The sequence below is a fragment of the Limanda limanda genome, chromosome 9 (assembly GCF_963576545.1).
Source record: "Limanda limanda chromosome 9, fLimLim1.1, whole genome shotgun sequence".
Classification (NCBI taxonomy): Eukaryota; Metazoa; Chordata; class Actinopteri; order Pleuronectiformes; family Pleuronectidae; genus Limanda; species Limanda limanda.
In genome coordinates this window covers 7915895-7941461 of record NC_083644.1, presented here as the reverse complement: position 1 = coordinate 7941461, position 25567 = coordinate 7915895, and the positions used below count along the sequence as shown (strand labels likewise).

Below are 25567 nucleotides of genomic sequence, written 5' to 3'. Positions count from 1 at the left end.
GACCAGCTAAATAATGCAGGCGGACTAATACACCGGAGCTAATGGATGATGCCGAGCAATCATGATGGCTAAAAGCTAAAAGCTGCGGGTTAATACGCGACACATGAGCTATTATTAGTAGTGGATCATTTAAGTTTATATACTAGAAAATAAAAGACTTCTTGAAAGGACGTGTCCACTGTCTCATACGGTTCAAAGACCCTAACTACACAAAAATGTGTTTAGCTTATTGCTGCTTCACTCGGATGTTTGAGCCTCCCTGTGCAGAATCACGTCCGGGCAGTTTGACATTGGACTGCTGTGATTCAGGAGGTAAAGAGGATTGTCCAGAGGGTCAGAGGTTCGATCCTAGACTTGTCCAGCTGTGTTCTGAAGTGTCAATAGAAAAACTGCATGACTGTGAAGGTGAAGGACTGTTAAGCCCTTTGATACTGGAAAAAAGCTCCATATAAATACAGTCTATTAAGTGCAGCCAAAACATCTTGTTCGCCACAGTTTGAGGGTTTTTCACAATCAAGTCCCTCAACAAAAATGATTCGGCTTTTAAAGAAATAAAAGAAAAAGAAAAACAAGATTCGAGACAAGACTTAAATCTAATTCAAAAATGTCTGCAGACAAAAGCGCTGAGATTTCAGAGTCTGAACACTCGAGCTCCAGACTCTCCACAGTGAATAGCGCTTTAACAGCAGGCAGCAAAACAGTTCTACCATCAAGTCTGATTCCTATTCACAGTCACAATGTTCTACCAGAGCATCACGGTGTTAACCGGTGGAGAATTACCACAGTTTCACTCAGTCCAAGAATCCAACTCACACTTTTGCAGGGATAGAACTCGAAATCGCCGAAATTTTTGAGCAATTGAAACCAAACGGCAAAAGAAAAGATTCCCACATAAGAGAAATATCCCCCCTCCCCTCCTACCCCACCCCGTCGGATTATAAGCAGCAGAATGTCACAGTATCACAGAGAGAGACATGAACACACATAATACACAGGGCTCAAGATGTCATGGCTCTCAGAGTTAATAGGGAAACAGAACAGAAGGAGGCCAGAGTGCTGGAGCGAGAAATGAACCAGCAGCAGCAACATGTAGCAGGTGGCGTGACGATAGCATGTTTACTGCTGAGGCTGCTCTGCATGAAATAATGTGAGGCTCCATAATGGTTGCAAAGTTATTCACCACCAATATGATGGTAATTTAAGACAAGTTTTAGACACTTATCTGCAAAACGTGTGCTGGTATTTACTTTTTAAATGTGAGTTTTATGGCATTGGGAACCGCTGGTTAGACAAAAACAGCAATTTAAGGGCTTATCTATTAGCAGCAGATTTGGGTGTAGTCTACATGAGTGAATACGCCTTAAGCAGCAGGTTCCTTGTTCAACTCCCGGCTGGCATTTAGGCTACAGCCTGTTCGGTGTCTGTCACTCACTATCTCTATTACGTGAATGCAGGGCCAGTGGCACAATGAACGCTGCATCTGATTACGGTACAAATTATCCTAGGTTCGACTCCGGGCTAGCTCGATCTTCATCTTTATGTGAAGTTCCTCTACGGAGGATCATAAAGGTACATCTCATCTAATCTTACAAAAATAACTTTAGAAACAGCAATTTATTTAGAGCGATAACCATCAAATATTCCAAATTAAAGGGGACATTTAGCTCAGGTTTACAATTTGAACTTGGTTTAGTACTGAAAAGGTTTTCGTGCTCTAATGTTCAGAAAACTCATCACTTTTCTTATACTGCCCATTAGGATGGCGGTTTTAGCTACTGTAGCCCAGTCTGCTCTGATTGGCCAGCTGGCACACTCGCTCTACGTAGCTTTATTAGGTGCCAGATTAGCTGCTAGGTAACAGTTGTGCAACTGTGGGGTATTGTAATGTCACATGACATCACAAAGGTCTGAAACTATGAGCCAGATGCCTGAATATTTGTTTCAGGAGAAGTTTCTACCGGAACTTCAACCTAGCAGAACTTTTACCGACACAAAAAAACTGAGAAAGCATCATATGTCTTATTTATTGCGACAGAACCGCTCAATTTAGGTATTTTTTTATTTTTTAATAATTGACTGAATCAGAATTATTAGATTCGTTTCTAAATGTCAGTCCTTAGTTCCCACTCTATAAAGTTTTCTATCAGGGCACCATGTAAATAAACATGAACAGCATTTCCAACAACGCCCGAAAAACGCTCAGTTCCAGAGGAATTGGTGATTGCAATTAAACTTTCAAAATGAAATTACCATATAATCACTGATATGTGCGATTACAATCATATCAGAGTCTTTTTTTCTGTGAAAGTGAGCAGATTACAAATCAGTAGGAAACAAACGCATTTGCACTTTCTCAGCCTGAGCGCTGACGCCTGTTACCATCAGCGTTCCATCAAGTGGCCCTCCACTTCCTCCTCCCCCCCCCCCCATGCGTCTGCTGTTCCCTCCGGTCGGAACAGGGGGATGGATGGAGGAAGGAATGGAACAAGGGAGAAAAGTGGATGTATGCGGGGGAGGTCGATAGGCTATTATCATCAGCATACATTAAGCAACCGGTATGGAAATTACCTGAGCCACTCCACCAATGATGGATGGATAGATGGATGGATGGATGGATGGATGGATGGATAGACGTGGAGAGTGTGGGAGTGAGGAAGGGATGGAGAGAAAAAGAGAGAAAGGAGGAGAGTGACGAAGACAAACATCAGTGATTGAATAAGTAACAAGTGGTTTGAAGGATGGATGGATGGATGGATGGGGGAGTGTGGGAGTTACAAAGGGATGGAGAGAAAAAGAGAGTTTTGATTAAGTAACCCGACATGTGGAGGAGTAGAGGGATGGAGGGATGGAGGCTGACGGAGAACGTGAGGCAGAACAGACAGGAGGGAAAACAAATAAAAAGTTGCTAATCATTATTTCTATGTGCCGCTGTGGAAGAGGCTAAAATGCGGAACATATATTATACATTATGTTAAATTGCATTGCGAGCAAATGGCGTTGAAGCCATCATCAACTCCGTGTCTGTCTGTGTACACGCCTGAGTAATGATGCAGAGTACTCATATTTCTACTCCTACTGCTCTCACGCCATATACAATATTCCATCATTATTTAGATTTGCACAAAACAATTATGCAAAGTGGCAGTAGGGCCGGTGTGCACTGTGCATGACCCACGCACACAGCAGCTGTTTGCTTCTCTCCGTGTTCACACGTGTTTCCTCGCCGGGCGTCAGAGGCTGTCAAATGAACCGGTGGATTTCCAGGATGTTAAGAGCAAAGATAAGGTGACCTTATTGTTACAGGTGAGGTCTGAGGGGGGAAGAGGTGAGACTTCACTTTTGCTGGACAGAGGATAATGTGAAAAACAAGACAAATTAAACCTGCTCCCAATGAAAAAGCTGAATGATCTTTATCCAACATTATGTTTGAAATGGTAAAGGCTATAAACATGTCTTAGAAATCCATAAAGGCCCTTTTTAATGCTTCTTTACAGTGAAACACTTTTATTGCGAGCACTTCTATTTTATTTCACAGATTTACAAAAACTATGTAACCTACCATGTAAACTATGTAAACTATTAACCATATTAATTTGACCTGCAACAAGTATTGACCTGTTCTAATCTCACTCCACTGATATGGGAACATTATCTGTCTCTGCTTATTATTAAATATTTGGGATTTTTGATTATTGGTGGGATCAAAACTCTTTAGACACTTTAGATGATTTAACCCATCTTGAGTGTGTGTGTGTGTGTGTGTGTGTGTTCTGGTAATCATCACACCGCGGGGACCGGTGACTGTTTACACAGTCACGTCATGGGGACCGGTTGCGGTGTGGGGACCAAAATGCCGGTCCCCATGAGGATTACCCTTTTAAATGAATACTATAGCTACTCTGAAGGTGCCTGTGAAGTTTGAAGCATTGGCCCATATTACATGTTTTTTGGTAAATGTTAGTGTGTGAGCATTGCTCAGTAGTGTCCCTACTTTTTCTAGCTAGTACTGCACCCACTGCTTCACACACACACATCTTCCAAATATGGTTGGGTGCCACCCACTTCCTGGTCCCCATTAGTAATGATTAAAGCAGCGATGACATTTTCAGCAATCAACAGTAAAAGAAGACTTTTTGCTGGAGAAACTAGCTAAGAAGATAAGAACTTGTGCAGAGGAGCAAAAGTAAGACATAAGGTAAGCACAGTTGTATCTTAAATAAGTATAAGCAGTGTTGAACCCTCAAATTACATTAATTACCATTACCTAGCTAGCATGATTAATAGCTCTGATTAGCTACAAAGGCTAAGTGTATGACCTCAAATGTTTTACTGCGTTTCTCTAACTACTTGCAAGCATGATGCATATGTGAAGGAGTTTATGTGCAGAGGAAATGTAACCTGGCTGCTCTGGATAACCTCTATTTGGAAGCTGGTTATGAACAGGCCCTTTAAACTTTTCTTATTTAACAATGGGCACGTTCATGTGGAAGAGGCAGAGCAGGTTATTAAAGCATCATGGTCAGAGGCATACATCTGGAATTAAATGATAGAAGGAGGATTCAGGATAATGTGGACATGTCCAAATGCTTGTAACATTGGTGTACATGCAAAACAAAATACAATGACTATTATTTTGCCATCATCTTCGATGTGCTGTAAACAAAAATACTATGCTCTCTGCTACTGAATGTGTACATCATGTCATGCCTCTGGCTTGCTCTACCCAGGCACGTCCTCCTGTCTGAATTCTCCTGCTGTTTTCTTTATATGTGAAAGCCATACTCCTTCACAATTATTCAGACATTATCATTTCTCATTTAAGCTGTTTTCAGGCATGACCTGCAGGTAAAATCCAAATAATTGGCTACAGTATTGACCCAGTTTACCTTTCACACATGCACAAGACAGATATACAGTACATATGTTTGTATGTGTGTAAAGTTTATGCAACAACGCACAAGAGTATGCATCACCCTGTAGGCAGAAACTATACTCATGACAAAGAGTAAAGGAGAAGGTTTCTGTAGTTGAATTTTGCAAGAAAAACAACCCTCATGAGGATTGAGGCAACAACAGCAATTTTTAATACCACCAGTCTTACTAAGCAAGTAAACAATTTTTTTTAATCTTTTCCTGCAGAAATGGCACCATGCATCAGCCCCTTTCAGGATGCAATTCAACATGTTATTTCACAGACTGACAAAATCTGCAAATTAAAGGTCCAGTATATTAATGCAGTAAAAGGTGAGGTGGTATCTGCTGTAAATTATCAATAAATAATTATCATTTAAAATCTAAAGAAAAGCTCCAGAATACATGTAATATGGACTAGAATGCTGGTCAGTTTTGGTTTGTTTTGTATTATATATCAGCATAAACTCATTGTTAACAAATATAATTAATGGATCTTTATTGAAAATGTTTTTATTGTTTACAGGACGTGGCGTATTTGCAAAGGGTACAATTTGTAAAGGAGACTTTGTTGTACAATATAGGGGGGATATGATAAGTGATGCAGAATCACAGAGAAGGAGAAAACTTTACCACCCCTCATGTGCTGCATTCATGTTTGCCTTCAAGTGGAGAGGGAAAACATGGTGGTAAGACTTAAGAATACCTAAACTAGACTCCATATACTATACTAAGCTCTACTACGTGGGTCTCTGATTTTATCGTGATATATTGTGACATTTGTATTTTTCCTTTTCCAATTTTTCCAATTTCTCAAGTGTTGATGCCTCCAGAGAAGATGGCTCAATTGGGCGACTAGTTAATGATGAACACAGACGTCCTAACTCGAAAATGAAAAAAATGTATGTTAATGGAGTACCCCACCTTTGTGTATTTGCCCTGGATGACATCAAAGAAGGAGAAGAAATCACCTATGATTATGGAGGTGAAGACTGCCCATGGCGAACACAAGTATGTTGCAAACACAGTAAATACAATGAGTCAAGTATGACAACATTTTAGTAGAATGAGAAATATGTGGAACTAATTTGGCTGTATTCATATTTGCAATAACCATGTACACTATACATATACAAAAAATACCAGGATTGACACAACTTGTTTGGATTTTAAGCTGCAATGCATGAGTGACCACTAATTATAGTGAAAATAACAGGAACATGTAATTACAAACAGGAATCTGATTTACAAAAGTTTTAAGGAGCTATTGAAGGTCAGTTTAGATTATTATAGATATTATGTTACTGCACTGAATGATCCTCTTTTAACACTTCATCCTAGCAGGGTTGTCTACAAACCTCTGCTAGCAGCCTGAAGCTGTGCTTTTGATTTATATGTGAAATAGTGCAGCGTGTCCAAGCTTTTCAATTTCCATTGGATGAATGGAAATGTCATTGATTCACCTGCATTAGCATAGATGAGATTATGATATTATAGGTTTGTCACTTTAGTGACTGCAAGCAATAGCTTTGGTTAATTTAGGATCTCAACAATGTTTTTACAATGACATCTCCAGGAAAACCTTTTGTCGCTTCTGTTTAAATCGAATACTACTGATGACGTGGCGGGTTTTTGCGATGACCACTGATTATGTAATGGCTCTTGAAGGGCTGTCCCAATTTGATGGGGAAGATTTCAACCACTACCCCTTATAACTGTTTCAAGGGGCAAGATAACCCTGTAAAACAAGGGATAGGGTTAGGGAGAAGGGGCGAAATGGGTTCGGGCATAAGTACAAAGCATTGAAATGCTATTACTTTATATGGTAAAGAATCAGGGTCATATTCTAAATGTATTCAGTCTCGCTTATGACATGGATGTAATCTGAAAACTTTGTCTGAATAGAAATATTACAATATAATAGAAGTTAATGTTTGGAACATTTTACTTTTGTTTACAGACGACCAGCATCACTGTTGACACCATGGAGGAGGATGACTCTGATCCTGTCCACTCAGAGAGTCTGATAGATGGTGCCTTTGCGCCAAAGACCACACCTGAAGAGGTAAGTTCATGTCCATCACTATTTTTTCATTATTTTGTTACTCTATGTTCAGAGTTCGTGTAGAAACTGTGTGTGAACAATTAGGTTAAACTGGTCCCCACAATGAACTATAATGTTGGGTGTAAAATGTCCCCACAAAGCCTGTGTTAAGTTATGTGAATGAGAAAGAGCTTCAATGGTCAGAAGTAATGTAAATTGGTATACAATGACATTTCAAGTCATACATCTTGAAGGTTAGTGTTAGAGCTATATTCATGCTAGATTTCAAACCTCACAGTGTTTTCTTTCTTGATAAATTATCACTCTACATTTTGGAGTCACGAGGTCCCCACAAGACACCTTCTGACAGTGTGTAACCACAAAACACCTTCTGAGAGTGTGCAAGTAAAAACTGTTTTTGAAAAGTTAGATGAAACTGGTCCCCACAATGAACTTTAATGTAGTGTGTAAAATGTCCCCACAAAGCCTGTGTTAAGTTGTGTAAACGAGAAAGAGCTTCACTGGTCAGAAGTATTGTAAATTGGTATACAATGACATTTCAAGTCATACATCTTGAAGGTTAGTGTTAGAGCTATATTCATGCTAGATTTCAAACCTCACAGTATTTTCTTTCTTGATAAATTATCACTCTACATTTTGGAGTCACGAGGTCCCCACAAAACACCTTCTGACAGTGTGCAAGTACAAACTGTTTTTGAAAAGTAAGATAAAACTGGTCCCCACAATGAACTATAATGTTGTGTGTAAAATGTCCCCACAAAGCCTGTGTTAAGTTGTGTGAACGAGAAAGAGCTTCACTGGTCAGAAGTAATGTAAATTGGTATACAATGACATTTCAAGTCATACATCTTGAAGGTTAGTGTTAGAGCTATATTCATGCTAGATTTCTAACCTCACAGTATTTTCTTTCTTGTTAAATTATCACTCTACATTTTGGAGTCACGAGGTCCCCACAAGACACCTTCTGACAGTGTGTAACCACAAAACACTTTCTGATAGTGTGCAAGTAAAAACTGTTTTTGAAAAGTTAGATAAAACTGGTCCCCACAATGAACTTTAGTGTTGTGTGTAAAATGTCCCCACAAAGCCTGTGTTAAGTTGTGTGAACGAGAAAGAGCTTCACTGGTCAGAAGTAATGTAAATTGGTATACAATGACATTTCAAGTCATACATCTTGAAGGTTAGTGTTAGAGCTATATTCATGCTAGATTTCAAACCTCACAGTATTTTCTTTCTTGATAAATTATCACTCTACATTTTGGAGTCACGAGGTCCCCACAAAACACCTTCTGACAGTGTGCAAGTACATACTGTTTTTGAAAAGTTAGATAAAACTGGTCCCCACAATGAACTATAATGTTGTGTGTAAAATGTCCCCACAAAGCCTGTTTTATTTAAATTGTGTGAACGAGATAGAGCTTGGCTGGACAGGAAGAAATAGTTGAAAATTAATTCAAGCTTCTCTTCTCTGGAGTTTGTTTTATGTTAATAACAGGGTGTTTCTCATTTTAGAGGTAAAATCTCAATGGTCAGTCTTTTTGAATGTCAATGTATTATATACATTGAATGAACCATTAGTCTCTTATGTTTAAATTTCTTGAAATAGTCATACAATTTGTTGTTACAGACGACCAGCATCACTGTTGACACCATGGAGGAGGATGACTCTGATCCTGTCCACTCAGAGAGTCTGATAGATGGTGCCTTTGCGCCAAAGACCACACCTGAAGAGGTAAGTTCACGTCCATCACTATTTTTTCATTATTTTGTCACTCTATGTTCAGAGTTCGTGTAGAAACTGTGTGTGAACAATTAGGTAAAACTGGTCCCCACAATGAACTATAATGTTGTGTGTAAAATGTCCCCACAAAGCCTGTGTTAAGTTGTGTGAACGAGAAAGAGCTTCACTGCTCAGAAGTAATGTAAATTGGTATACAATGACATTTCAAGTCATACATCTTGAAGGTTAGTGTTAGAGCTATATTCATGCTAGATTTCAAACCTCACAGTATTTTCTTTCTTGATAAATAATCACTCTACATTTTGGAGTCACGAGGTCCCCACAAGACACCTTCTGACAGTGTGTAACCACAAAACACCTTCTGAGAGTGTGCAAGTAAAAACTGTTTTTGAAAAGTTAGACAAAACTGGTCCCCACAATGAACTTTAATGTTGTGTGTAAAATGTCCCCACAAAGCCTGTGTTAAGTTGTGTGAACGAGAAAGAGCTTCACTGGTCAGAAGTATTGTAAATTGGTATACAATGACATTTCAAGTCATACATCTTGAAGGTTGGTGTTAGAGCTATATTCATGCTAGATTTCAAACCTCAAAGTATTTTCTTTCTTGTTAAATTATCACTCTACATTTTGGAGTCACGAGGTCCCCACAAGACACCTTCTGACAGTGTGCAAGTACAAACTGTGTGTGAAAAATTAGGTAAAACTGGTCCCCACAATGAACTATAATGTTGTGTGTAAAATGTCCCCACAAAGCCTGTGTTAAGTTGTGTGAACGAGAAAGAGCTTCACTGGTCAGAAGTATTGTAAATTGGTATACAATGACATTTCAAGTCATACATCTTGAAGGTTGGTGTTAGAGCTATATTCATGCTAGATTTCAAACCTCACAGTATTTTCTTTCTTGTTAAATTATCACTCTACATTTTGGAGTCACGAGGTCCCCACAAGACACCTTCTGACAGTGTGCAAGTACAAACTGTGTGTGAACAATTAGGTAAAACTGGTCCCCACAATGAACTATAATGTTGTGTGTAAAATGTCCCCACAAAGCCTGTGTTAAGTTGTGTGAACGAGAAAGAGCTTCACTGGTCAGAAGTATTGTAAATTGGTATACAATGACATTTCAAGTCATACATCTTGAAGGTTAGTGTTAGAGCTATATTCATGCTAGATTTCAAACCTCACAGTATTTTCTTTCTTGTTAAATTATCACTCTACATTTTGGAGTCACGAGGTCCCCACAAGACACCTTCTGACAGTGTGTAACCACAAAACACCTTCTGAGAGAGTGCAAGTAAAAACTGTTTTTGAAAAGTTAGACAAAACTGGTCCCCACAATGAACTTTAATGTTGTGTGTAAAATGTCCCCACAAAGCCTGTGTTAAGTTGTGTGAACAAGAAAGAGCTTCACTGGTCAGAAGTAATGTAAATTGGTATACAATGACATTTCAAGTCATACATCTTGAAGGTTGGTGTTAGAGCTATATTCATGCTAGATTTCAAACCTCACAGTATTTTCTTTCTTGTTAAATTATCACTCTACATTTTGGAGTCACGAGGTCCCCACAAGACACCTTCTGACAGTGTGTAACCACAAAACACCTTCTGAGAGTGTGCAAGTAAAAACTGTTTTTGAAAAGTTAGATAAAACTGGACCCCACAATGAACTTTAATGTTGTGTGTAAAATGTCCCCACAAAGCCTGTGTTAAGTTGTGTGAACGAGAAAGAGCTTCACTGGTCAGAAGTAATGTAAATTGGTATACAATGACATTTCAAGTCATACTTCTTGAAGGTTGGTGTTAGAGCTATATTCATGCTAGATTTCAAACCTCACAGTATTTTCTTTCTTGTTAAATTATCACTCTACATTTTGGAGTCACGAGGTCCCCACAAGACACCTTCTGACAGTGTGTAACCACAAAACACCTTCTGAGAGTGTGCAAGTAAAAACTGTTTTTGAAAAGTTAGATAAAACTGGTCCCCACAATGAACTTTAATGTTGTGTGTAAAATGTCCCCACAAAGCCTGTGTTAAGTTGTGTGAACGAGAAAGAGCTTCACTGGTCAGAAGTAATGTAAATTGGTATACAATGACATTTCAAGTCATACATCTTGAAGGTTAGTGTTAGAGGTATATTCATGCTAGATTTCAAACCTCACAGTATTTTCTTTCTTAGTAAATTATCACTCTACATTTTGGAGTCACGAGGTCCCCACAAAACACCTTCTGACAGTGTGCAAGTACATACTGTTTTTGAAAAGTTAGATAAAACTGGTCCCCACAATGAACTATAATGTTGTGTGTAAAATGTCCCCACAAAGCCTGTGTTAAGTTGTGTGAACGAGAAAGAGCTTCACTGCTCAGAAGTAATGTAATTTGGTATACAATGACATTTCAAGTCATACATCTTGAAGGTTAGTGTTAGAGCTATATTCATGCTAGATTTCAAACCTCACAGTATTTTCTTTCTTGATAAATTATCACTCTACATTTTGGAGTCACGAGGTCCCCACAAGACACCTTCTGACAGTGTGTAACCACAAAACACCTTCTGAGAGTGTGCAAGTAAAAACTGTTTTTGAAAAGTTAGACAAAACTGGTCCCCACAATGAACTTTAATGTTGTGTGTAAAATGTCCCCACAAAGCCTGTGTTAAGTTGTGTGAACGAGAAAGAGCTTCACTGGTCAGAAGTAATGTAAATTGGTATACAATGACATTTCAAGTCATACATCTTGAAGGTTCGTGTTAGAGCTATATTCATGCCTGATTTCAAACCTCACAGTATTTTCTTTCTTGTTAAATTATCACTCTACATTTTGGAGTCACGAGGTCCCCACAACACACCTTCTGACAGTGTGCAACCACAAAACACTTTCTGAGAGTGTGCAAGTAAAAACTGTTTTTCAAAAGTTAGATAAAACTGGTCCCCACAATGAACTATAATGTTGTGTGTAAAATGTCCCCACAAAGCCTGTTTTATTTAAATTGTGTGAACGAGATAGAGCTTGGCTGGGCAGGAAGAAATAGTTGAAAATTAATTCAAGCTTCTTTTCTCTGGAGTTTGTTTTATGTTAATAACAGGGTGTTTCTCATTTTAGAGGTAAAATCTCAATGGTCAGTCTTTTTGAATGTCAATGTATTATATACATTGAATGAACCATTAGTCTCTTATGTTTAAATTTCTTGAAATAGTCATACAATTTGTTGTTACAGACGACCAGCATCACTGTTGACACCATGGAGGAGGATGACTCTGATCCTGTCCACTCAGAGAGTCTGATAGATGGTGCCTTTGCGCCAAAGACCACACCTGAAGAGGTAAGTTCATGTCCATCACTATTTTTTCATTATTTTGTCACTCTATGTTCAGAGTTCGTGTAGAAACTGTGTGTGAACAATTAGGTAAAACTGGTCCCCACAATGAACTATAATGTTGTGTGTAAAATGTCCCCACAAAGCCTGTGTTAAGTTGTGTGAACGAGAAAGAGCTTCACTGGTCAGAAGTATTGTAAATTGGTATACAATGACATTTCAAGTCATACATATTGGAGGTTAGTGTTAGAGCTATATTCATGCTAGATTTCAAACCTCAAAGTATTTTCTTTCTTGTTAAATTATCACTCTACATTTTGGAGTCACGAGGTCCCCACAAGACACCTTCTGACAGTGTGCAACCACAAAACACCTTCTGAGAGTGTGCAAGTACAAACTGTTTTTGAAAAGTAAGATAAAACTGGTCCCCACAAGGAACTTTAGTGTTGTGTGTAAAATGTCCCCACAAAGCCTGTGTTAAGTTGTGTGAACGAGAAAGAGCTTCACTGGTCAGAAGTATTGTAAATTGGTATACAATGACATTTCAAGTCATACATCTTGAAGGTTAGTGTTAGAGCTATATTCATGCTAGATTTCAAACCTCACAGTATTTTCTTTCTTGATAAATTATCACTCTACATTTTGGAGTCACGAGGTCCCCACAAAACACCTTCTGACAGTGTGCAAGTACAAACTGTTTTTGAAAAGTAAGATTAAACTGGTCCCCACAATGAACTATAATGTTGTGTGTAAAATGTCCCCACAAAGCCTGTGTTAAGTTGTGTGAACGAGAAAGAGCTTCACTGGTCAGAAGTAATGTAAATTGGTATACAATGACATTTCAAGTCATACATCTTGAAGGTTAGTGTTAGAGCTATATTCATGCTAGATTTCAAACCTCACAGTATTTTCTTTCTTGATAAATTATCACTCTACATTTTGGAGTCACGAGGTCCCCACAAGACACCTTCTGACAGTGTGCAAGTTGTAACTGTTGAAAAGTTAGATAAAACTGGTCCCCACAATGAACTATAATGTTGTGTGTAAAATGTCCCCACAAAGCCTGTGTTAAGTTGTGTGAACGAGAAAGAGCTTCACTGGTCAGAAGTAATGTAAATTGGTATACAATGACATTTCAAGTCATACATCTTGAAGGTTCGTGTTAGAGCTATATTCATGCCTGATTTCAAACCTCACAGTATTTTCTTTCTTGTTAAATTATCACTCTACATTTTGGAGTCACGAGGTCCCCACAACACACCTTCTGACAGTGTGCAACCACAAAACACTTTCTGAGAGTGTGCAAGTAAAAACTGTTTTTCAAAAGTTAGATAAAACTGGTCCCCACAATGAACTATAATGTTGTGTGTAAAATGTCCCCACAAAGCCTGTTTTATTTAAATTGTGTGAACGAGATAGAGCTTGGCTGGGCAGGAAGAAATAGTTGAAAATTAATTCAAGCTTCTTTTCTCTGGAGTTTGTTTTATGTTAATAACAGGGTGTTTCTCATTTTAGAGGTAAAATCTCAATGGTCAGTCTTTTTGAATGTCAATGTATTATATACATTGAATGAACCATTAGTCTCTTATGTTTAAATTTCTTGAAATAGTCATACAATTTGTTGTTACAGACGACCAGCATCACTGTTGACACCATGGAGGAGGATGACTCTGATCCTGTCCACTCAGAGAGTCTGATAGATGGTGCCTTTGCGCCAAAGACCACACCTGAAGAGGTAAGTTCATGTCCATCACTATTTTTTCATTATTTTGTCACTCTATGTTCAGAGTTCGTGTAGAAACTGTGTGTGAACAATTAGGTAAAACTGGTCCCCACAATGAACTATAATGTTGTGTGTAAAATGTCCCCACAAAGCCTGTGTTAAGTTGTGTGAACGAGAAAGAGCTTCACTGGTCAGAAGTATTGTAAATTGGTATACAATGACATTTCAAGTCATACATATTGGAGGTTAGTGTTAGAGCTATATTCATGCTAGATTTCAAACCTCAAAGTATTTTCTTTCTTGTTAAATTATCACTCTACATTTTGGAGTCACGAGGTCCCCACAAGACACCTTCTGACAGTGTGCAACCACAAAACACCTTCTGAGAGTGTGCAAGTACAAACTGTTTTTGAAAAGTAAGATAAAACTGGTCCCCACAAGGAACTTTAGTGTTGTGTGTAAAATGTCCCCACAAAGCCTGTGTTAAGTTGTGTGAACGAGAAAGAGCTTCACTGGTCAGAAGTATTGTAAATTGGTATACAATGACATTTCAAGTCATACATCTTGAAGGTTAGTGTTAGAGCTATATTCATGCTAGATTTCAAACCTCACAGTATTTTCTTTCTTGATAAATTATCACTCTACATTTTGGAGTCACGAGGTCCCCACAAAACACCTTCTGACAGTGTGCAAGTACAAACTGTTTTTGAAAAGTAAGATAAAACTGGTCCCCACAATGAACTATAATGTTGTGTGTAAAATGTCCCCACAAAGCCTGTGTTAAGTTGTGTGAACGAGAAAGAGCTTCACTGGTCAGAAGTAATGTAAATTGGTATACAATGACATTTCAAGTCATACATCTTGAAGGTTAGTGTTAGAGCTATATTCATGCTAGATTTCTAACCTCACAGTATTTTCTTTCTTGTTAAATTATCACTCTACATTTTGGAGTCACGAGGTCCCCACAAGACACCTTCTGACAGTGTGTAACCACAAAACACTTTCTGATAGTGTGCAAGTAAAAACTGTTTTTGAAAAGTTAGATAAAACTGGTCCCCACAATGAACTTTAGTGTTGTGTGTAAAATGTCCCCACAAAGCCTGTGTTAAGTTGTGTGAACGAGAAAGAGCTTCACTGGTCAGAAGTAATGTAAATTGGTATACAATGACATTTCAAGTCATACATCTTGAAGGTTAGTGTTAGAGCTATATTCATGCTAGATTTCAAACCTCACAGTATTTTCTTTCTTGATAAATTATCACTCTACATTTTGGAGTCACGAGGTCCCCACAAAACACCTTCTGACAGTGTGCAAGTACATACTGTTTTTGAAAAGTTAGATAAAACTGGTCCCCACAATGAACTATAATGTTGTGTGTAAAATGTCCCCACAAAGCCTGTTTTATTTAAATTGTGTGAACGAGATAGAGCTTGGCTGGACAGGAAGAAATAGTTGAAAATTAATTCAAGCTTCTCTTCTCTGGAGTTTGTTTTATGTTAATAACAGGGTGTTTCTCATTTTAGAGGTAAAATCTCAATGGTCAGTCTTTTTGAATGTCAATGTATTATATACATTGAATGAACCATTAGTCTCTTATGTTTAAATTTCTTGAAATAGTCATACAATTTGTTGTTACAGACGACCAGCATCACTGTTGACACCATGGAGGAGGATGACTCTGATCCTGTCCACTCAGAGAGTCTGATAGATGGTGCCTTTGCGCCAAAGACCACACCTGAAGAGGTAAGTTCACGTCCATCACTATTTTTTCATTATTTTGTCACTCTATGTTCAGAGTTCGTGTAGAAACTGTGTGTGAACAATTAGGTAAAACTGGTCCCCACAATGAACTATAATGTTGTGTGTAAAATGTCCCCACAAAGCCTGTGTTAAGTTGTGTGAACGAGAAAGAGCTTCACTGCTCAGAAGTAATGTAAATTGGTATACAATGACATTTCAAGTCATACATCTTGAAGGTTAGTGTTAGAGCTATATTCATGCTAGATTTCAAACCTCACAGTATTTTCTTTCTTGATAAATAATCACTCTACATTTTGGAGTCACGAGGTCCCCACAAGACACCTTCTGACAGTGTGTAACCACAAAACACCTTCTGAGAGTGTGCAAGTAAAAACTGTTTTTGAAAAGTTAGACAAAACTGGTCCCCACAATGAACTTTAATGTTGTGTGTAAAATGTCCCCACAAAGCCTGTGTTAAGTTGTGTGAACGAGAAAGAGCTTCACTGGTCAGAAGTATTGTAAATTGGTATACAATGACATTTCAAGTCATACATCTTGAAGGTTGGTGTTAGAGCTATATTCATGCTAGATTTCAAACCTCAAAGTATTTTCTTTCTTGTTAAATTATCACTCTACATTTTGGAGTCACGAGGTCCCCACAAGACACCTTCTGACAGTGTGCAAGTACAAACTGTGTGTGAAAAATTAGGTAAAACTGGTCCCCACAATGAACTATAATGTTGTGTGTAAAATGTCCCCACAAAGCCTGTGTTAAGTTGTGTGAACGAGAAAGAGCTTCACTGGTCAGAAGTATTGTAAATTGGTATACAATGACATTTCAAGTCATACATCTTGAAGGTTGGTGTTAGAGCTATATTCATGCTAGATTTCAAACCTCACAGTATTTTCTTTCTTGTTAAATTATCACTCTACATTTTGGAGTCACAAGGTCCCCACAAGACACCTTCTGACAGTGTGTAACCACAAAACACCTTCTGAGAGAGTGCAAGTAAAAACTGTTTTTGAAAAGTTAGACAAAACTGGTCCCCACAATGAACTTTAATGTTGTGTGTAAAATGTCCCCACAAAGCCTGTGTTAAGTTGTGTGAACAAGAAAGAGCTTCACTGGTCAGAAGTAATGTAAATTGGTATACAATGACATTTCAAGTCATACATCTTGAAGGTTGGTGTTAGAGCTATATTCATGCTAGATTTCAAACCTCACAGTATTTTCTTTCTTGTTAAATTATCACTCTACATTTTGGAGTCACGAGGTCCCCACAAGACACCTTCTGACAGTGTGTAACCACAAAACACCTTCTGAGAGTGTGCAAGTAAAAACTGTTTTTGAAAAGTTAGATAAAACTGGACCCCACAATGAACTTTAATGTTGTGTGTAAAATGTCCCCACAAAGCCTGTGTTAAGTTGTGTGAACGAGAAAGAGCTTCACTGGTCAGAAGTAATGTAAATTGGTATACAATGACATTTCAAGTCATACTTCTTGAAGGTTGGTGTTAGAGCTATATTCATGCTAGATTTCAAACCTCACAGTATTTTCTTTCTTGTTAAATTATCACTCTACATTTTGGAGTCACGAGGTCCCCACAAGACACCTTCTGACAGTGTGTAACCACAAAACACCTTCTGAGAGTGTGCAAGTAAAAACTGTTTTTGAAAAGTTAGATAAAACTGGTCCCCACAATGAACTTTAATGTTGTGTGTAAAATGTCCCCACAAAGCCTGTGTTAAGTTGTGTGAACGAGAAAGAGCTTCACTGGTCAGAAGTAATGTAAATTGGTATACAATGACATTTCAAGTCATACATCTTGAAGGTTAGTGTTAGAGGTATATTCATGCTAGATTTCAAACCTCACAGTATTTTCTTTCTTAGTAAATTATCACTCTACATTTTGGAGTCACGAGGTCCCCACAAAACACCTTCTGACAGTGTGCAAGTACATACTGTTTTTGAAAAGTTAGATAAAACTGGTCCCCACAATGAACTATAATGTTGTGTGTAAAATGTCCCCACAAAGCCTGTGTTAAGTTGTGTGAACGAGAAAGAGCTTCACTGCTCAGAAGTAATGTAATTTGGTATACAATGACATTTCAAGTCATACATCTTGAAGGTTAGTGTTAGAGCTATATTCATGCTAGATTTCAAACCTCACAGTATTTTCTTTCTTGATAAATTATCACTCTACATTTTGGAGTCACGAGGTCCCCACAAGACACCTTCTGACAGTGTGTAACCACAAAACACCTTCTGAGAGTGTGCAAGTAAAAACTGTTTTTGAAAAGTTAGACAAAACTGGTCCCCACAATGAACTTTAATGTTGTGTGTAAAATGTCCCCACAAAGCCTGTGTTAAGTTGTGTGAACGAGAAAGAGCTTCACTGGTCAGAAGTAATGTAAATTGGTATACAATGACATTTCAAGTCATACATCTTGAAGGTTCGTGTTAGAGCTATATTCATGCCTGATTTCAAACCTCACAGTATTTTCTTTCTTGTTAAATTATCACTCTACATTTTGGAGTCACGAGGTCCCCACAACACACCTTCTGACAGTGTGCAACCACAAAACACTTTCTGAGAGTGTGCAAGTAAAAACTGTTTTTCAAAAGTTAGATAAAACTGGTCCCCACAATGAACTATAATGTTGTGTGTAAAATGTCCCCACAAAGCCTGTTTTATTTAAATTGTGTGAACGAGATAGAGCTTGGCTGGGCAGGAAGAAATAGTTGAAAATTAATTCAAGCTTCTTTTCTCTGGAGTTTGTTTTATGTTAATAACAGGGTGTTTCTCATTTTAGAGGTAAAATCTCAATGGTCAGTCTTTTTGAATGTCAATGTATTATATACATTGAATGAACCATTAGTCTCTTATGTTTAAATTTCTTGAAATAGTCATACAATTTGTTGTTACAGACGACCAGCATCACTGTTGACACCATGGAGGAGGATGACTCTGATCCTGTCCACTCAGAGAGTCTGATAGATGGTGCCTTTGCGCCAAAGACCACACCTGAAGAGGTAAGTTCATGTCCATCACTATTTTTTCATTATTTTGTCACTCTATGTTCAGAGTTCGTGTAGAAACTGTGTGTGAACAATTAGGTAAAACTGGTCCCCACAATGAACTATAATGTTGTGTGTAAAATGTCCCCACAAAGCCTGTGTTAAGTTGTGTGAACGAGAAAGAGCTTCACTGGTCAGAAGTATTGTAAATTGGTATACAATGACATTTCAAGTCATACATATTGGAGGTTAGTGTTAGAGCTATATTCATGCTAGATTTCAAACCTCAAAGTATTTTCTTTCTTGTTAAATTATCACTCTACATTTTGGAGTCACGAGGTCCCCACAAGACACCTTCTGACAGTGTGCAACCACAAAACACCTTCTGAGAGTGTGCAAGTACAAACTGTTTTTGAAAAGTAAGATAAAACTGGTCCCCACAAGGAACTTTAGTGTTGTGTGTAAAATGTCCCCACAAAGCCTGTGTTAAGTTGTGTGAACGAGAAAGAGCTTCACTGGTCAGAAGTATTGTAAATTGGTATACAATGACATTTCAAGTCATACATCTTGAAGGTTAGTGTTAGAGCTATATTCATGCTAGATTTCAAACCTCACAGTATTTTCTTTCTTGATAAATTATCACTCTACATTTTGGAGTCACGAGGTCCCCACAAAACACCTTCTGACAGTGTGCAAGTACAAACTGTTTTTGAAAAGTAAGATTAAACTGGTCCCCACAATGAACTATAATGTTGTGTGTAAAATGTCCCCACAAAGCCTGTGTTAAGTTGTGTGAACGAGAAAGAGCTTCACTGGTCAGAAGTAATGTAAATTGGTATACAATGACATTTCAAGTCATACATCTTGAAGGTTAGTGTTAGAGCTATATTCATGCTAGATTTCAAACCTCACAGTATTTTCTTTCTTGATAAATTATCACTCTACATTTTGGAGTCACGAGGTCCCCACAAGACACCTTCTGACAGTGTGCAAGTTGTAACTGTTGAAAAGTTAGATAAAACTGGTCCCCACAATGAACTATAATGTTGTGTGTAAAATGTCCCCACAAAGCCTGTGTTAAGTTGTGTGAACGAGAAAGAGCTTCACTGGTCAGAAGTAATGTAAATTGGTATACAATGACATTTCAAGTCATACATCTTGAAGGTTCGTGTTAGAGCTATATTCATGCCTGATTTCAAACCTCACAGTATTTTCTTTCTTGTTAAATTATCACTCTACATTTTGGAGTCACGAGGTCCCCACAACACACCTTCTGACAGTGTGCAACCACAAAACACTTTCTGAGAGTGTGCAAGTAAAAACTGTTTTTCAAAAGTTAGATAAAACTGGTCCCCACAATGAACTATAATGTTGTGTGTAAAATGTCCCCACAAAGCCTGTTTTATTTAAATTGTGTGAACGAGATAGAGCTTGGCTGGGCAGGAAGAAATAGTTGAAAATTAATTCAAGCTTCTTTTCTCTGGAGTTTGTTTTATGTTAATAACAGGGTGTTTCTCATTTTAGAGGTAAAATCTCAATGGTCAGTCTTTTTGAATGTCAATGTATTATATACATTGAATGAACCATTAGTCTCTTATGTTTAAATTTCTTGAAATAGTCATACAATTTGTTGTTACAGACGACCAGCATCACTGTTGACACCATGGAGGAGGATGACTCTGATCCTGTCCACTCAGAGAGTCTGATAGATGGTGCCTTTGCGCCAAAGACCACACCTGAAGAGGTAAGTTCATGTCCATCACTATTTTTTCATTATTTTGTCACTCTATGTTCAGAGTTCGTGTAGAAACTGTGTGTGAACAATTAGGTAAAACTGGTCCCCACAATGAACTATAATGTTGTGTGTAAAATGTCCCCACAAAGCCTGTGTTAAGTTGTGTGAACGAGAAAGAGCTTCACTGGTCAGAAGTATTGTAAATTGGTATACAATGACATTTCAAGTCATACATATTGGAGGTTAGTGTTAGAGCTATATTCATGCTAGATTTCAAACCTCAAAGTATTTTCTTTCTTGTTAAATTATCACTCTACATTTTGGAGTCACGAGGTCCCCACAAGACACCTTCTGACAGTGTGCAACCACAAAACACCTTCTGAGAGTGTGCAAGTACAAACTGTTTTTGAAAAGTAAGATAAAACTGGTCCCCACAAGGAACTTTAGTGTTGTGTGTAAAATGTCCCCACAAAGCCTGTGTTAAGTTGTGTGAACGAGAAAGAGCTTCACTGGTCAGAAGTATTGTAAATTGGTATACAATGACATTTCAAGTCATACATCTTGAAGGTTAGTGTTAGAGCTATATTCATGCTAGATTTCAAACCTCACAGTATTTTCTTTCTTGATAAATTATCACTCTACATTTTGGAGTCACGAGGTCCCCACAAAACACCTTCTGACAGTGTGCAAGTACAAACTGTTTTTGAAAAGTAAGATTAAACTGGTCCCCACAATGAACTATAATGTTGTGTGTAAAATGTCCCCACAAAGCCTGTGTTAAGTTGTGTGAACGAGAAAGAGCTTCACTGGTCAGAAGTAATGTAAATTGGTATACAATGACATTTCAAGTCATACATCTTGAAGGTTAGTGTTAGAGCTATATTCATGCTAGATTTCAAACCTCACAGTATTTTCTTTCTTGATAAATTATCACTCTACATTTTGGAGTCACGAGGTCCCCACAAGACACCTTCTGACAGTGTGCAAGTTGTAACTGTTGAAAAGTTAGATAAAACTGGTCCCCACAATGAACTATAATGTTGTGTGTAAAATGTCCCCACAAAGCCTGTGTTAAGTTGTGTGAACGAGAAAGAGCTTCACTGGTCAGAAGTAATGTAAATTGGTATACAATCACATTTCAAGTCATACATCTTGAAGGTTCGTGTTAGAGATATATTCATGGTAGATTTCAAACTTCACAGTTGTTGCTTTCTTGATAAATTATCACTCTACAGTTTGGAGTCACGAGGTCCCCACAAAACACCTTCTGACAGTGTGCAAGTTGTAACTTTTGAAAAGTTAGATAAAACTGGTCCCCACAATGAACTATAATGTTGTGTGTAAAATGTATGAAATGTATTTTTTGTAGATTGTGAATTCAGACTTAGTTTAGCAGAGCAGACACAACTTTGGTCTCAAATATTCTTATATGTACTTTACTATATTATTTATTGTGCATGTGCCTTTATTTACAGATTACAGAGTTCGAAAATGAAACTGAGACTTTTGTACCAAAACTAAGATGGACTAAAAGTATTCTGGTAAGTACTTACTGTGAGTTGACATCATTCACAAATAACTTCCAATAATTCAGTGGATTATAATTTAACAATATATATAATGTAGTCTGTAAAAAATAATCACTTTAAGTTGAACATCAATTTTTTCAAGTTGATGCAAGTTGATATAATCTTATTTTTTTCAGAACAGTCAAAATACCCTGTTTATTATTAATATAAACTGCTAAAATAAACAAATTATGAAACAAAACTTGCAAAACAGCCAAATGAGATGATGGTTTAATTGATACATCAACACTGATTTTAATTTGGTTCTGTTTGGTTACTGACTAATTTCTAATCTAACCATTACAGCTCTACATATTTATAATGTTTTCATTAATTTTTTTAGATGAAAGACACAGATCTGGAAGATTCTGAGCTATTTGATTCGTCATCAGATAGTGCAGATGACTACGTACCAGGTACCAAAAGTGACAGTGATCCGGATAGCTCAATAGGCACCCCTGTCTGCGATTCTACAACACCAGACAACATGATTTTGGACAGTCACAACATTACACCTGAAGCCCCCAGAGCAGTAGAAGAACCCTGTTCAAGTCAGACCATAAACGACAGCGTCGTTGTCAGTTCATTTAAAAAAAAAGGTGGGAAGGGTGTGTATGACAAAAAACATTATTGCTTGTATTGCAGTAAGCCTATTTCAAAAATTGCAAGGCATCTAGAGCGTGCACATGAAGATAAATCAGATGTGGCTAAAGCTCTAAGCTTTCCAAAAGGTTCCAAAGAGAAAAAAAGACACCTGGATTATATTGGCAACAGAGGAAACTTTGCTCACAATGCAGCAGTTATGGAGTACGGAAAGGGAAAACTCGTGCCACGACCGCCTAAAGGGTTGGATGAAATTGGAATAGATCCAAATGGTATGTTATTTTATTTCACTTTTTTGTTTGTTTTTGTTTATCATTTATTCATTTCGCATGGTTACACTGATGTTTGTGTGATATAATTGAAGACCACTAAGTGCTTTACAGTACAGCTTTGTCATTCACCCATTGACACGCACATTTATCTCGAAATCAATCGAAAATAAAAATTAACAAACATTATTTATTCATCTTTTTAATAATATGTAGTTTAAATACAAGTGTATTCAACACTTGAATGGTTGAATACACTTTTATTAATTAAACTGAATTTTCAATTTTGTATTATCATTATTCTGTAGTACATATATGTCTTTAAAGTGAAATTCTTTTTTTGTTTTTTCATAGAACCACATACAGAGGAGACATTTCCTCATACCGAAAGGGATGAAATGCTGCCACAACCACCCAAGAGACAAAATCCACACTCATCAAGTGATGAGGTACCTTCAGAATCCTGCAGAATGAGGCCTTCCTCAATAGGTGAACTCATGACACTTCTCTTTTATCTGTTGTATGTCAGTATTGATTATGTATGCTTCTTTCTTTATATGAATTGTTAGTGTTTTAATTATAGAAATGTCCAAATGTTTTAAAATGTGTCATAGCAGCCATATGGGAACAGAAAAAGAAACAGCACACCTTTAAATCCCCGACCATGTTAAAGCTGTTAATTAATATTTTTGTCATTTAAAAATTGTCCCTGGAAAATGTTGTTAAAGTTTTACTTCTTTTTTTTTCTTTTATAGCACCACCAGCAGAGGAGTCACTTCCTCCCACTGAGAGGAATGAAATGCAGCCACAACCACCCAATAAACCAAAACCAGTCAGTACGATGAGGCCTTCCTCAAAAGGTAAACGTTTGACATGTAGTACCTCTTGTCTTTTTAATGTCAGTATTTATTATGTTTGCTTCTTTCATGGATATTAGAAATATATAGAAATTGCCAAATTTGTTAGATAGCAGTCATAAAAAAAAGACCAGATCAGAGTCTGTTTTCGGTGTTGCCCATTTAAGATGTTGCCACCAATACTTTGCCGCATAACTGTTGCTGCACCCATTTAATTTAGTTTTATCTGTATATTCAGGCCTGCAATAGTCTGATAAAGGGTTTTTAGGCTGATTCTATAGTCTATTAGGTGCTTAAAGTAGGACTCATAACAGTAACAGTTTTAATAGTATAAACATACAAACAACAACTAGCCCCTATACCAACCACCTGTCCTGGGTACTCACAAATCCATATTTAGTTAGATTAATGAGTGAATGGGTACATTGTGTTTATTTATCCAACAGATCCAACATTTTATAAATACATTATTGTCTTCATGACAATTTTGAGAAATTGATGTCAGTAAATGTGAGTCCATGTCAGTGACCAGAATTAACAGTTTATTTTTTAATATAACACAGCATGTACAGCTTATAAGAAAATGGAATCAAAATCCTCTTTCCCACTGACCATTTCAGGCAGAATGCACAAATCAGTGTTTTCTTGGCAATGTAATTGTATAAATTAGTTTTCTTATACTGTAGAAGCTAGTTTATACTGTACAGAACTTGTAACTTTGGATTATAACTCTTACACACTTTGTCATTACAAATTTGTTTTTCTGACCACTTAAAGGTACAACTGCCCAAAAGAAGAAAACACCCTGGAAGCAGACAGAGGTGGAGGCAGTGGAAAGCCACATGAATCGATTCATCACATCTTGTATTGTTCCAGCAAAGTTTGACTGTGAGAAGTGTATAAGAGCTGAACCAGAAGCTCTTAATGACCGGAGCTGGCAGAATGTGAAATTCTACATATATAACCGCATTACAGCCAACAAGAGGAAATTTAGTAAATAATAGGAAGATTACCACCTATCTGGTATGGCAGATACTAACTTGGTCTACTGAAAATGTATATTTACTATGACTAAGGCATTTAAAAAAAATGTATTTCATTGTTCTGTTCTGAAGTGCCAATAATAGCCAACATTTTTGTTATTTTAAATTCTAAAATATATATATATATATTTTTTTTTTTACTAAAAGAGTTATGTTAAAAGGAAGGATCAGTAAAACTTGAGATTTTATTTGTTTACAAAAAATCCTGTCTTTCCCTAAAACTCAGATAACTTGAATTTTGTCTTTCATTCGACCAAATATTTTGAAAGTGATTGAATAGCAGTAAGCTGTTGCTCTGCAGTTGGCTGTAATTAAAAATATCTTACAAATTTGACTGAATAAGATTTATTCTTTGTACGGATGTAGATAGATGTCACTGTTTGATATGTTAATATTCACTTCAACCGCATAACACTAATAGTCCTATCAAATTCTGCTTCATTGTAAGGCAGAGTTCATTAACAGCAAGATGTTCTGTGCAAAGTGATGCTTTGCATCCCTATCACCATTTAAAGGCCTCATGTTATATCGCTACATTATCTATCAACAACTGAGCCAAGATTGATTTTTCTTCTTTGGTTTAGACTAAACAAACTGCTCTAACAAATGTAATAATGGAAGGACTTACAGTATCAGTAGTAATATATATATATATGTAATAATGCGTTATTGAAGCAAGGTCCCCATCAGTCTTATGACAAGTTGTGTGAGTCATGCAAATGATATGTAAATAAGGTCCCCATCAGCCATACCTACCCGTTTTTTCTTCGGTCCCCATTTTGCACAGTCAAAATACTACTTCATAAATTTAGATATTTTAAGTTGTGTATGTACTAACAGAATTTTTTTTAGTGCCCCTGATTTTTTTCATACCTCAAATACCTCTAGAAAGGGTGGTCCCCACAGATGATGACAACAAGTTCGAGGCCCGCAGACCATGGAAACCAGTATGTGTGTGTGTGTGTGTGTGTGTGTGT

The 25567-nt window shown here is 37.3% G+C and overlaps 2 protein-coding genes across 3 annotated transcripts in view; one reads left to right on the top strand and one right to left on the bottom strand.

Annotated features, from left to right (window-relative positions):
- Positions 1-25567, bottom strand: part of raver2 (ribonucleoprotein, PTB-binding 2) — an 86595-nt gene that overhangs the window by 20866 nt on the left and 40162 nt on the right. The window lies entirely within an intron of this gene.
- Positions 22281-24673, top strand: LOC133010887 (uncharacterized). 2 transcript variants are annotated; one of them, XM_061078539.1, is made up of 5 exons: positions 22281-22417; positions 22550-22693; positions 23045-23179; positions 23446-23550; positions 24325-24673. In XM_061078539.1, exons 1-5 carry the CDS (start codon positions 22306-22308, stop codon positions 24546-24548), a joined length of 720 nt encoding a protein of 239 aa, XP_060934522.1. In that variant the 5' UTR covers positions 22281-22305; the 3' UTR covers positions 24549-24673. The 2 variants fall into 2 exon arrangements, with proteins under 2 accessions (XP_060934522.1, XP_060934520.1); XM_061078537.1 differs by having other exon boundaries at positions 22281-22693.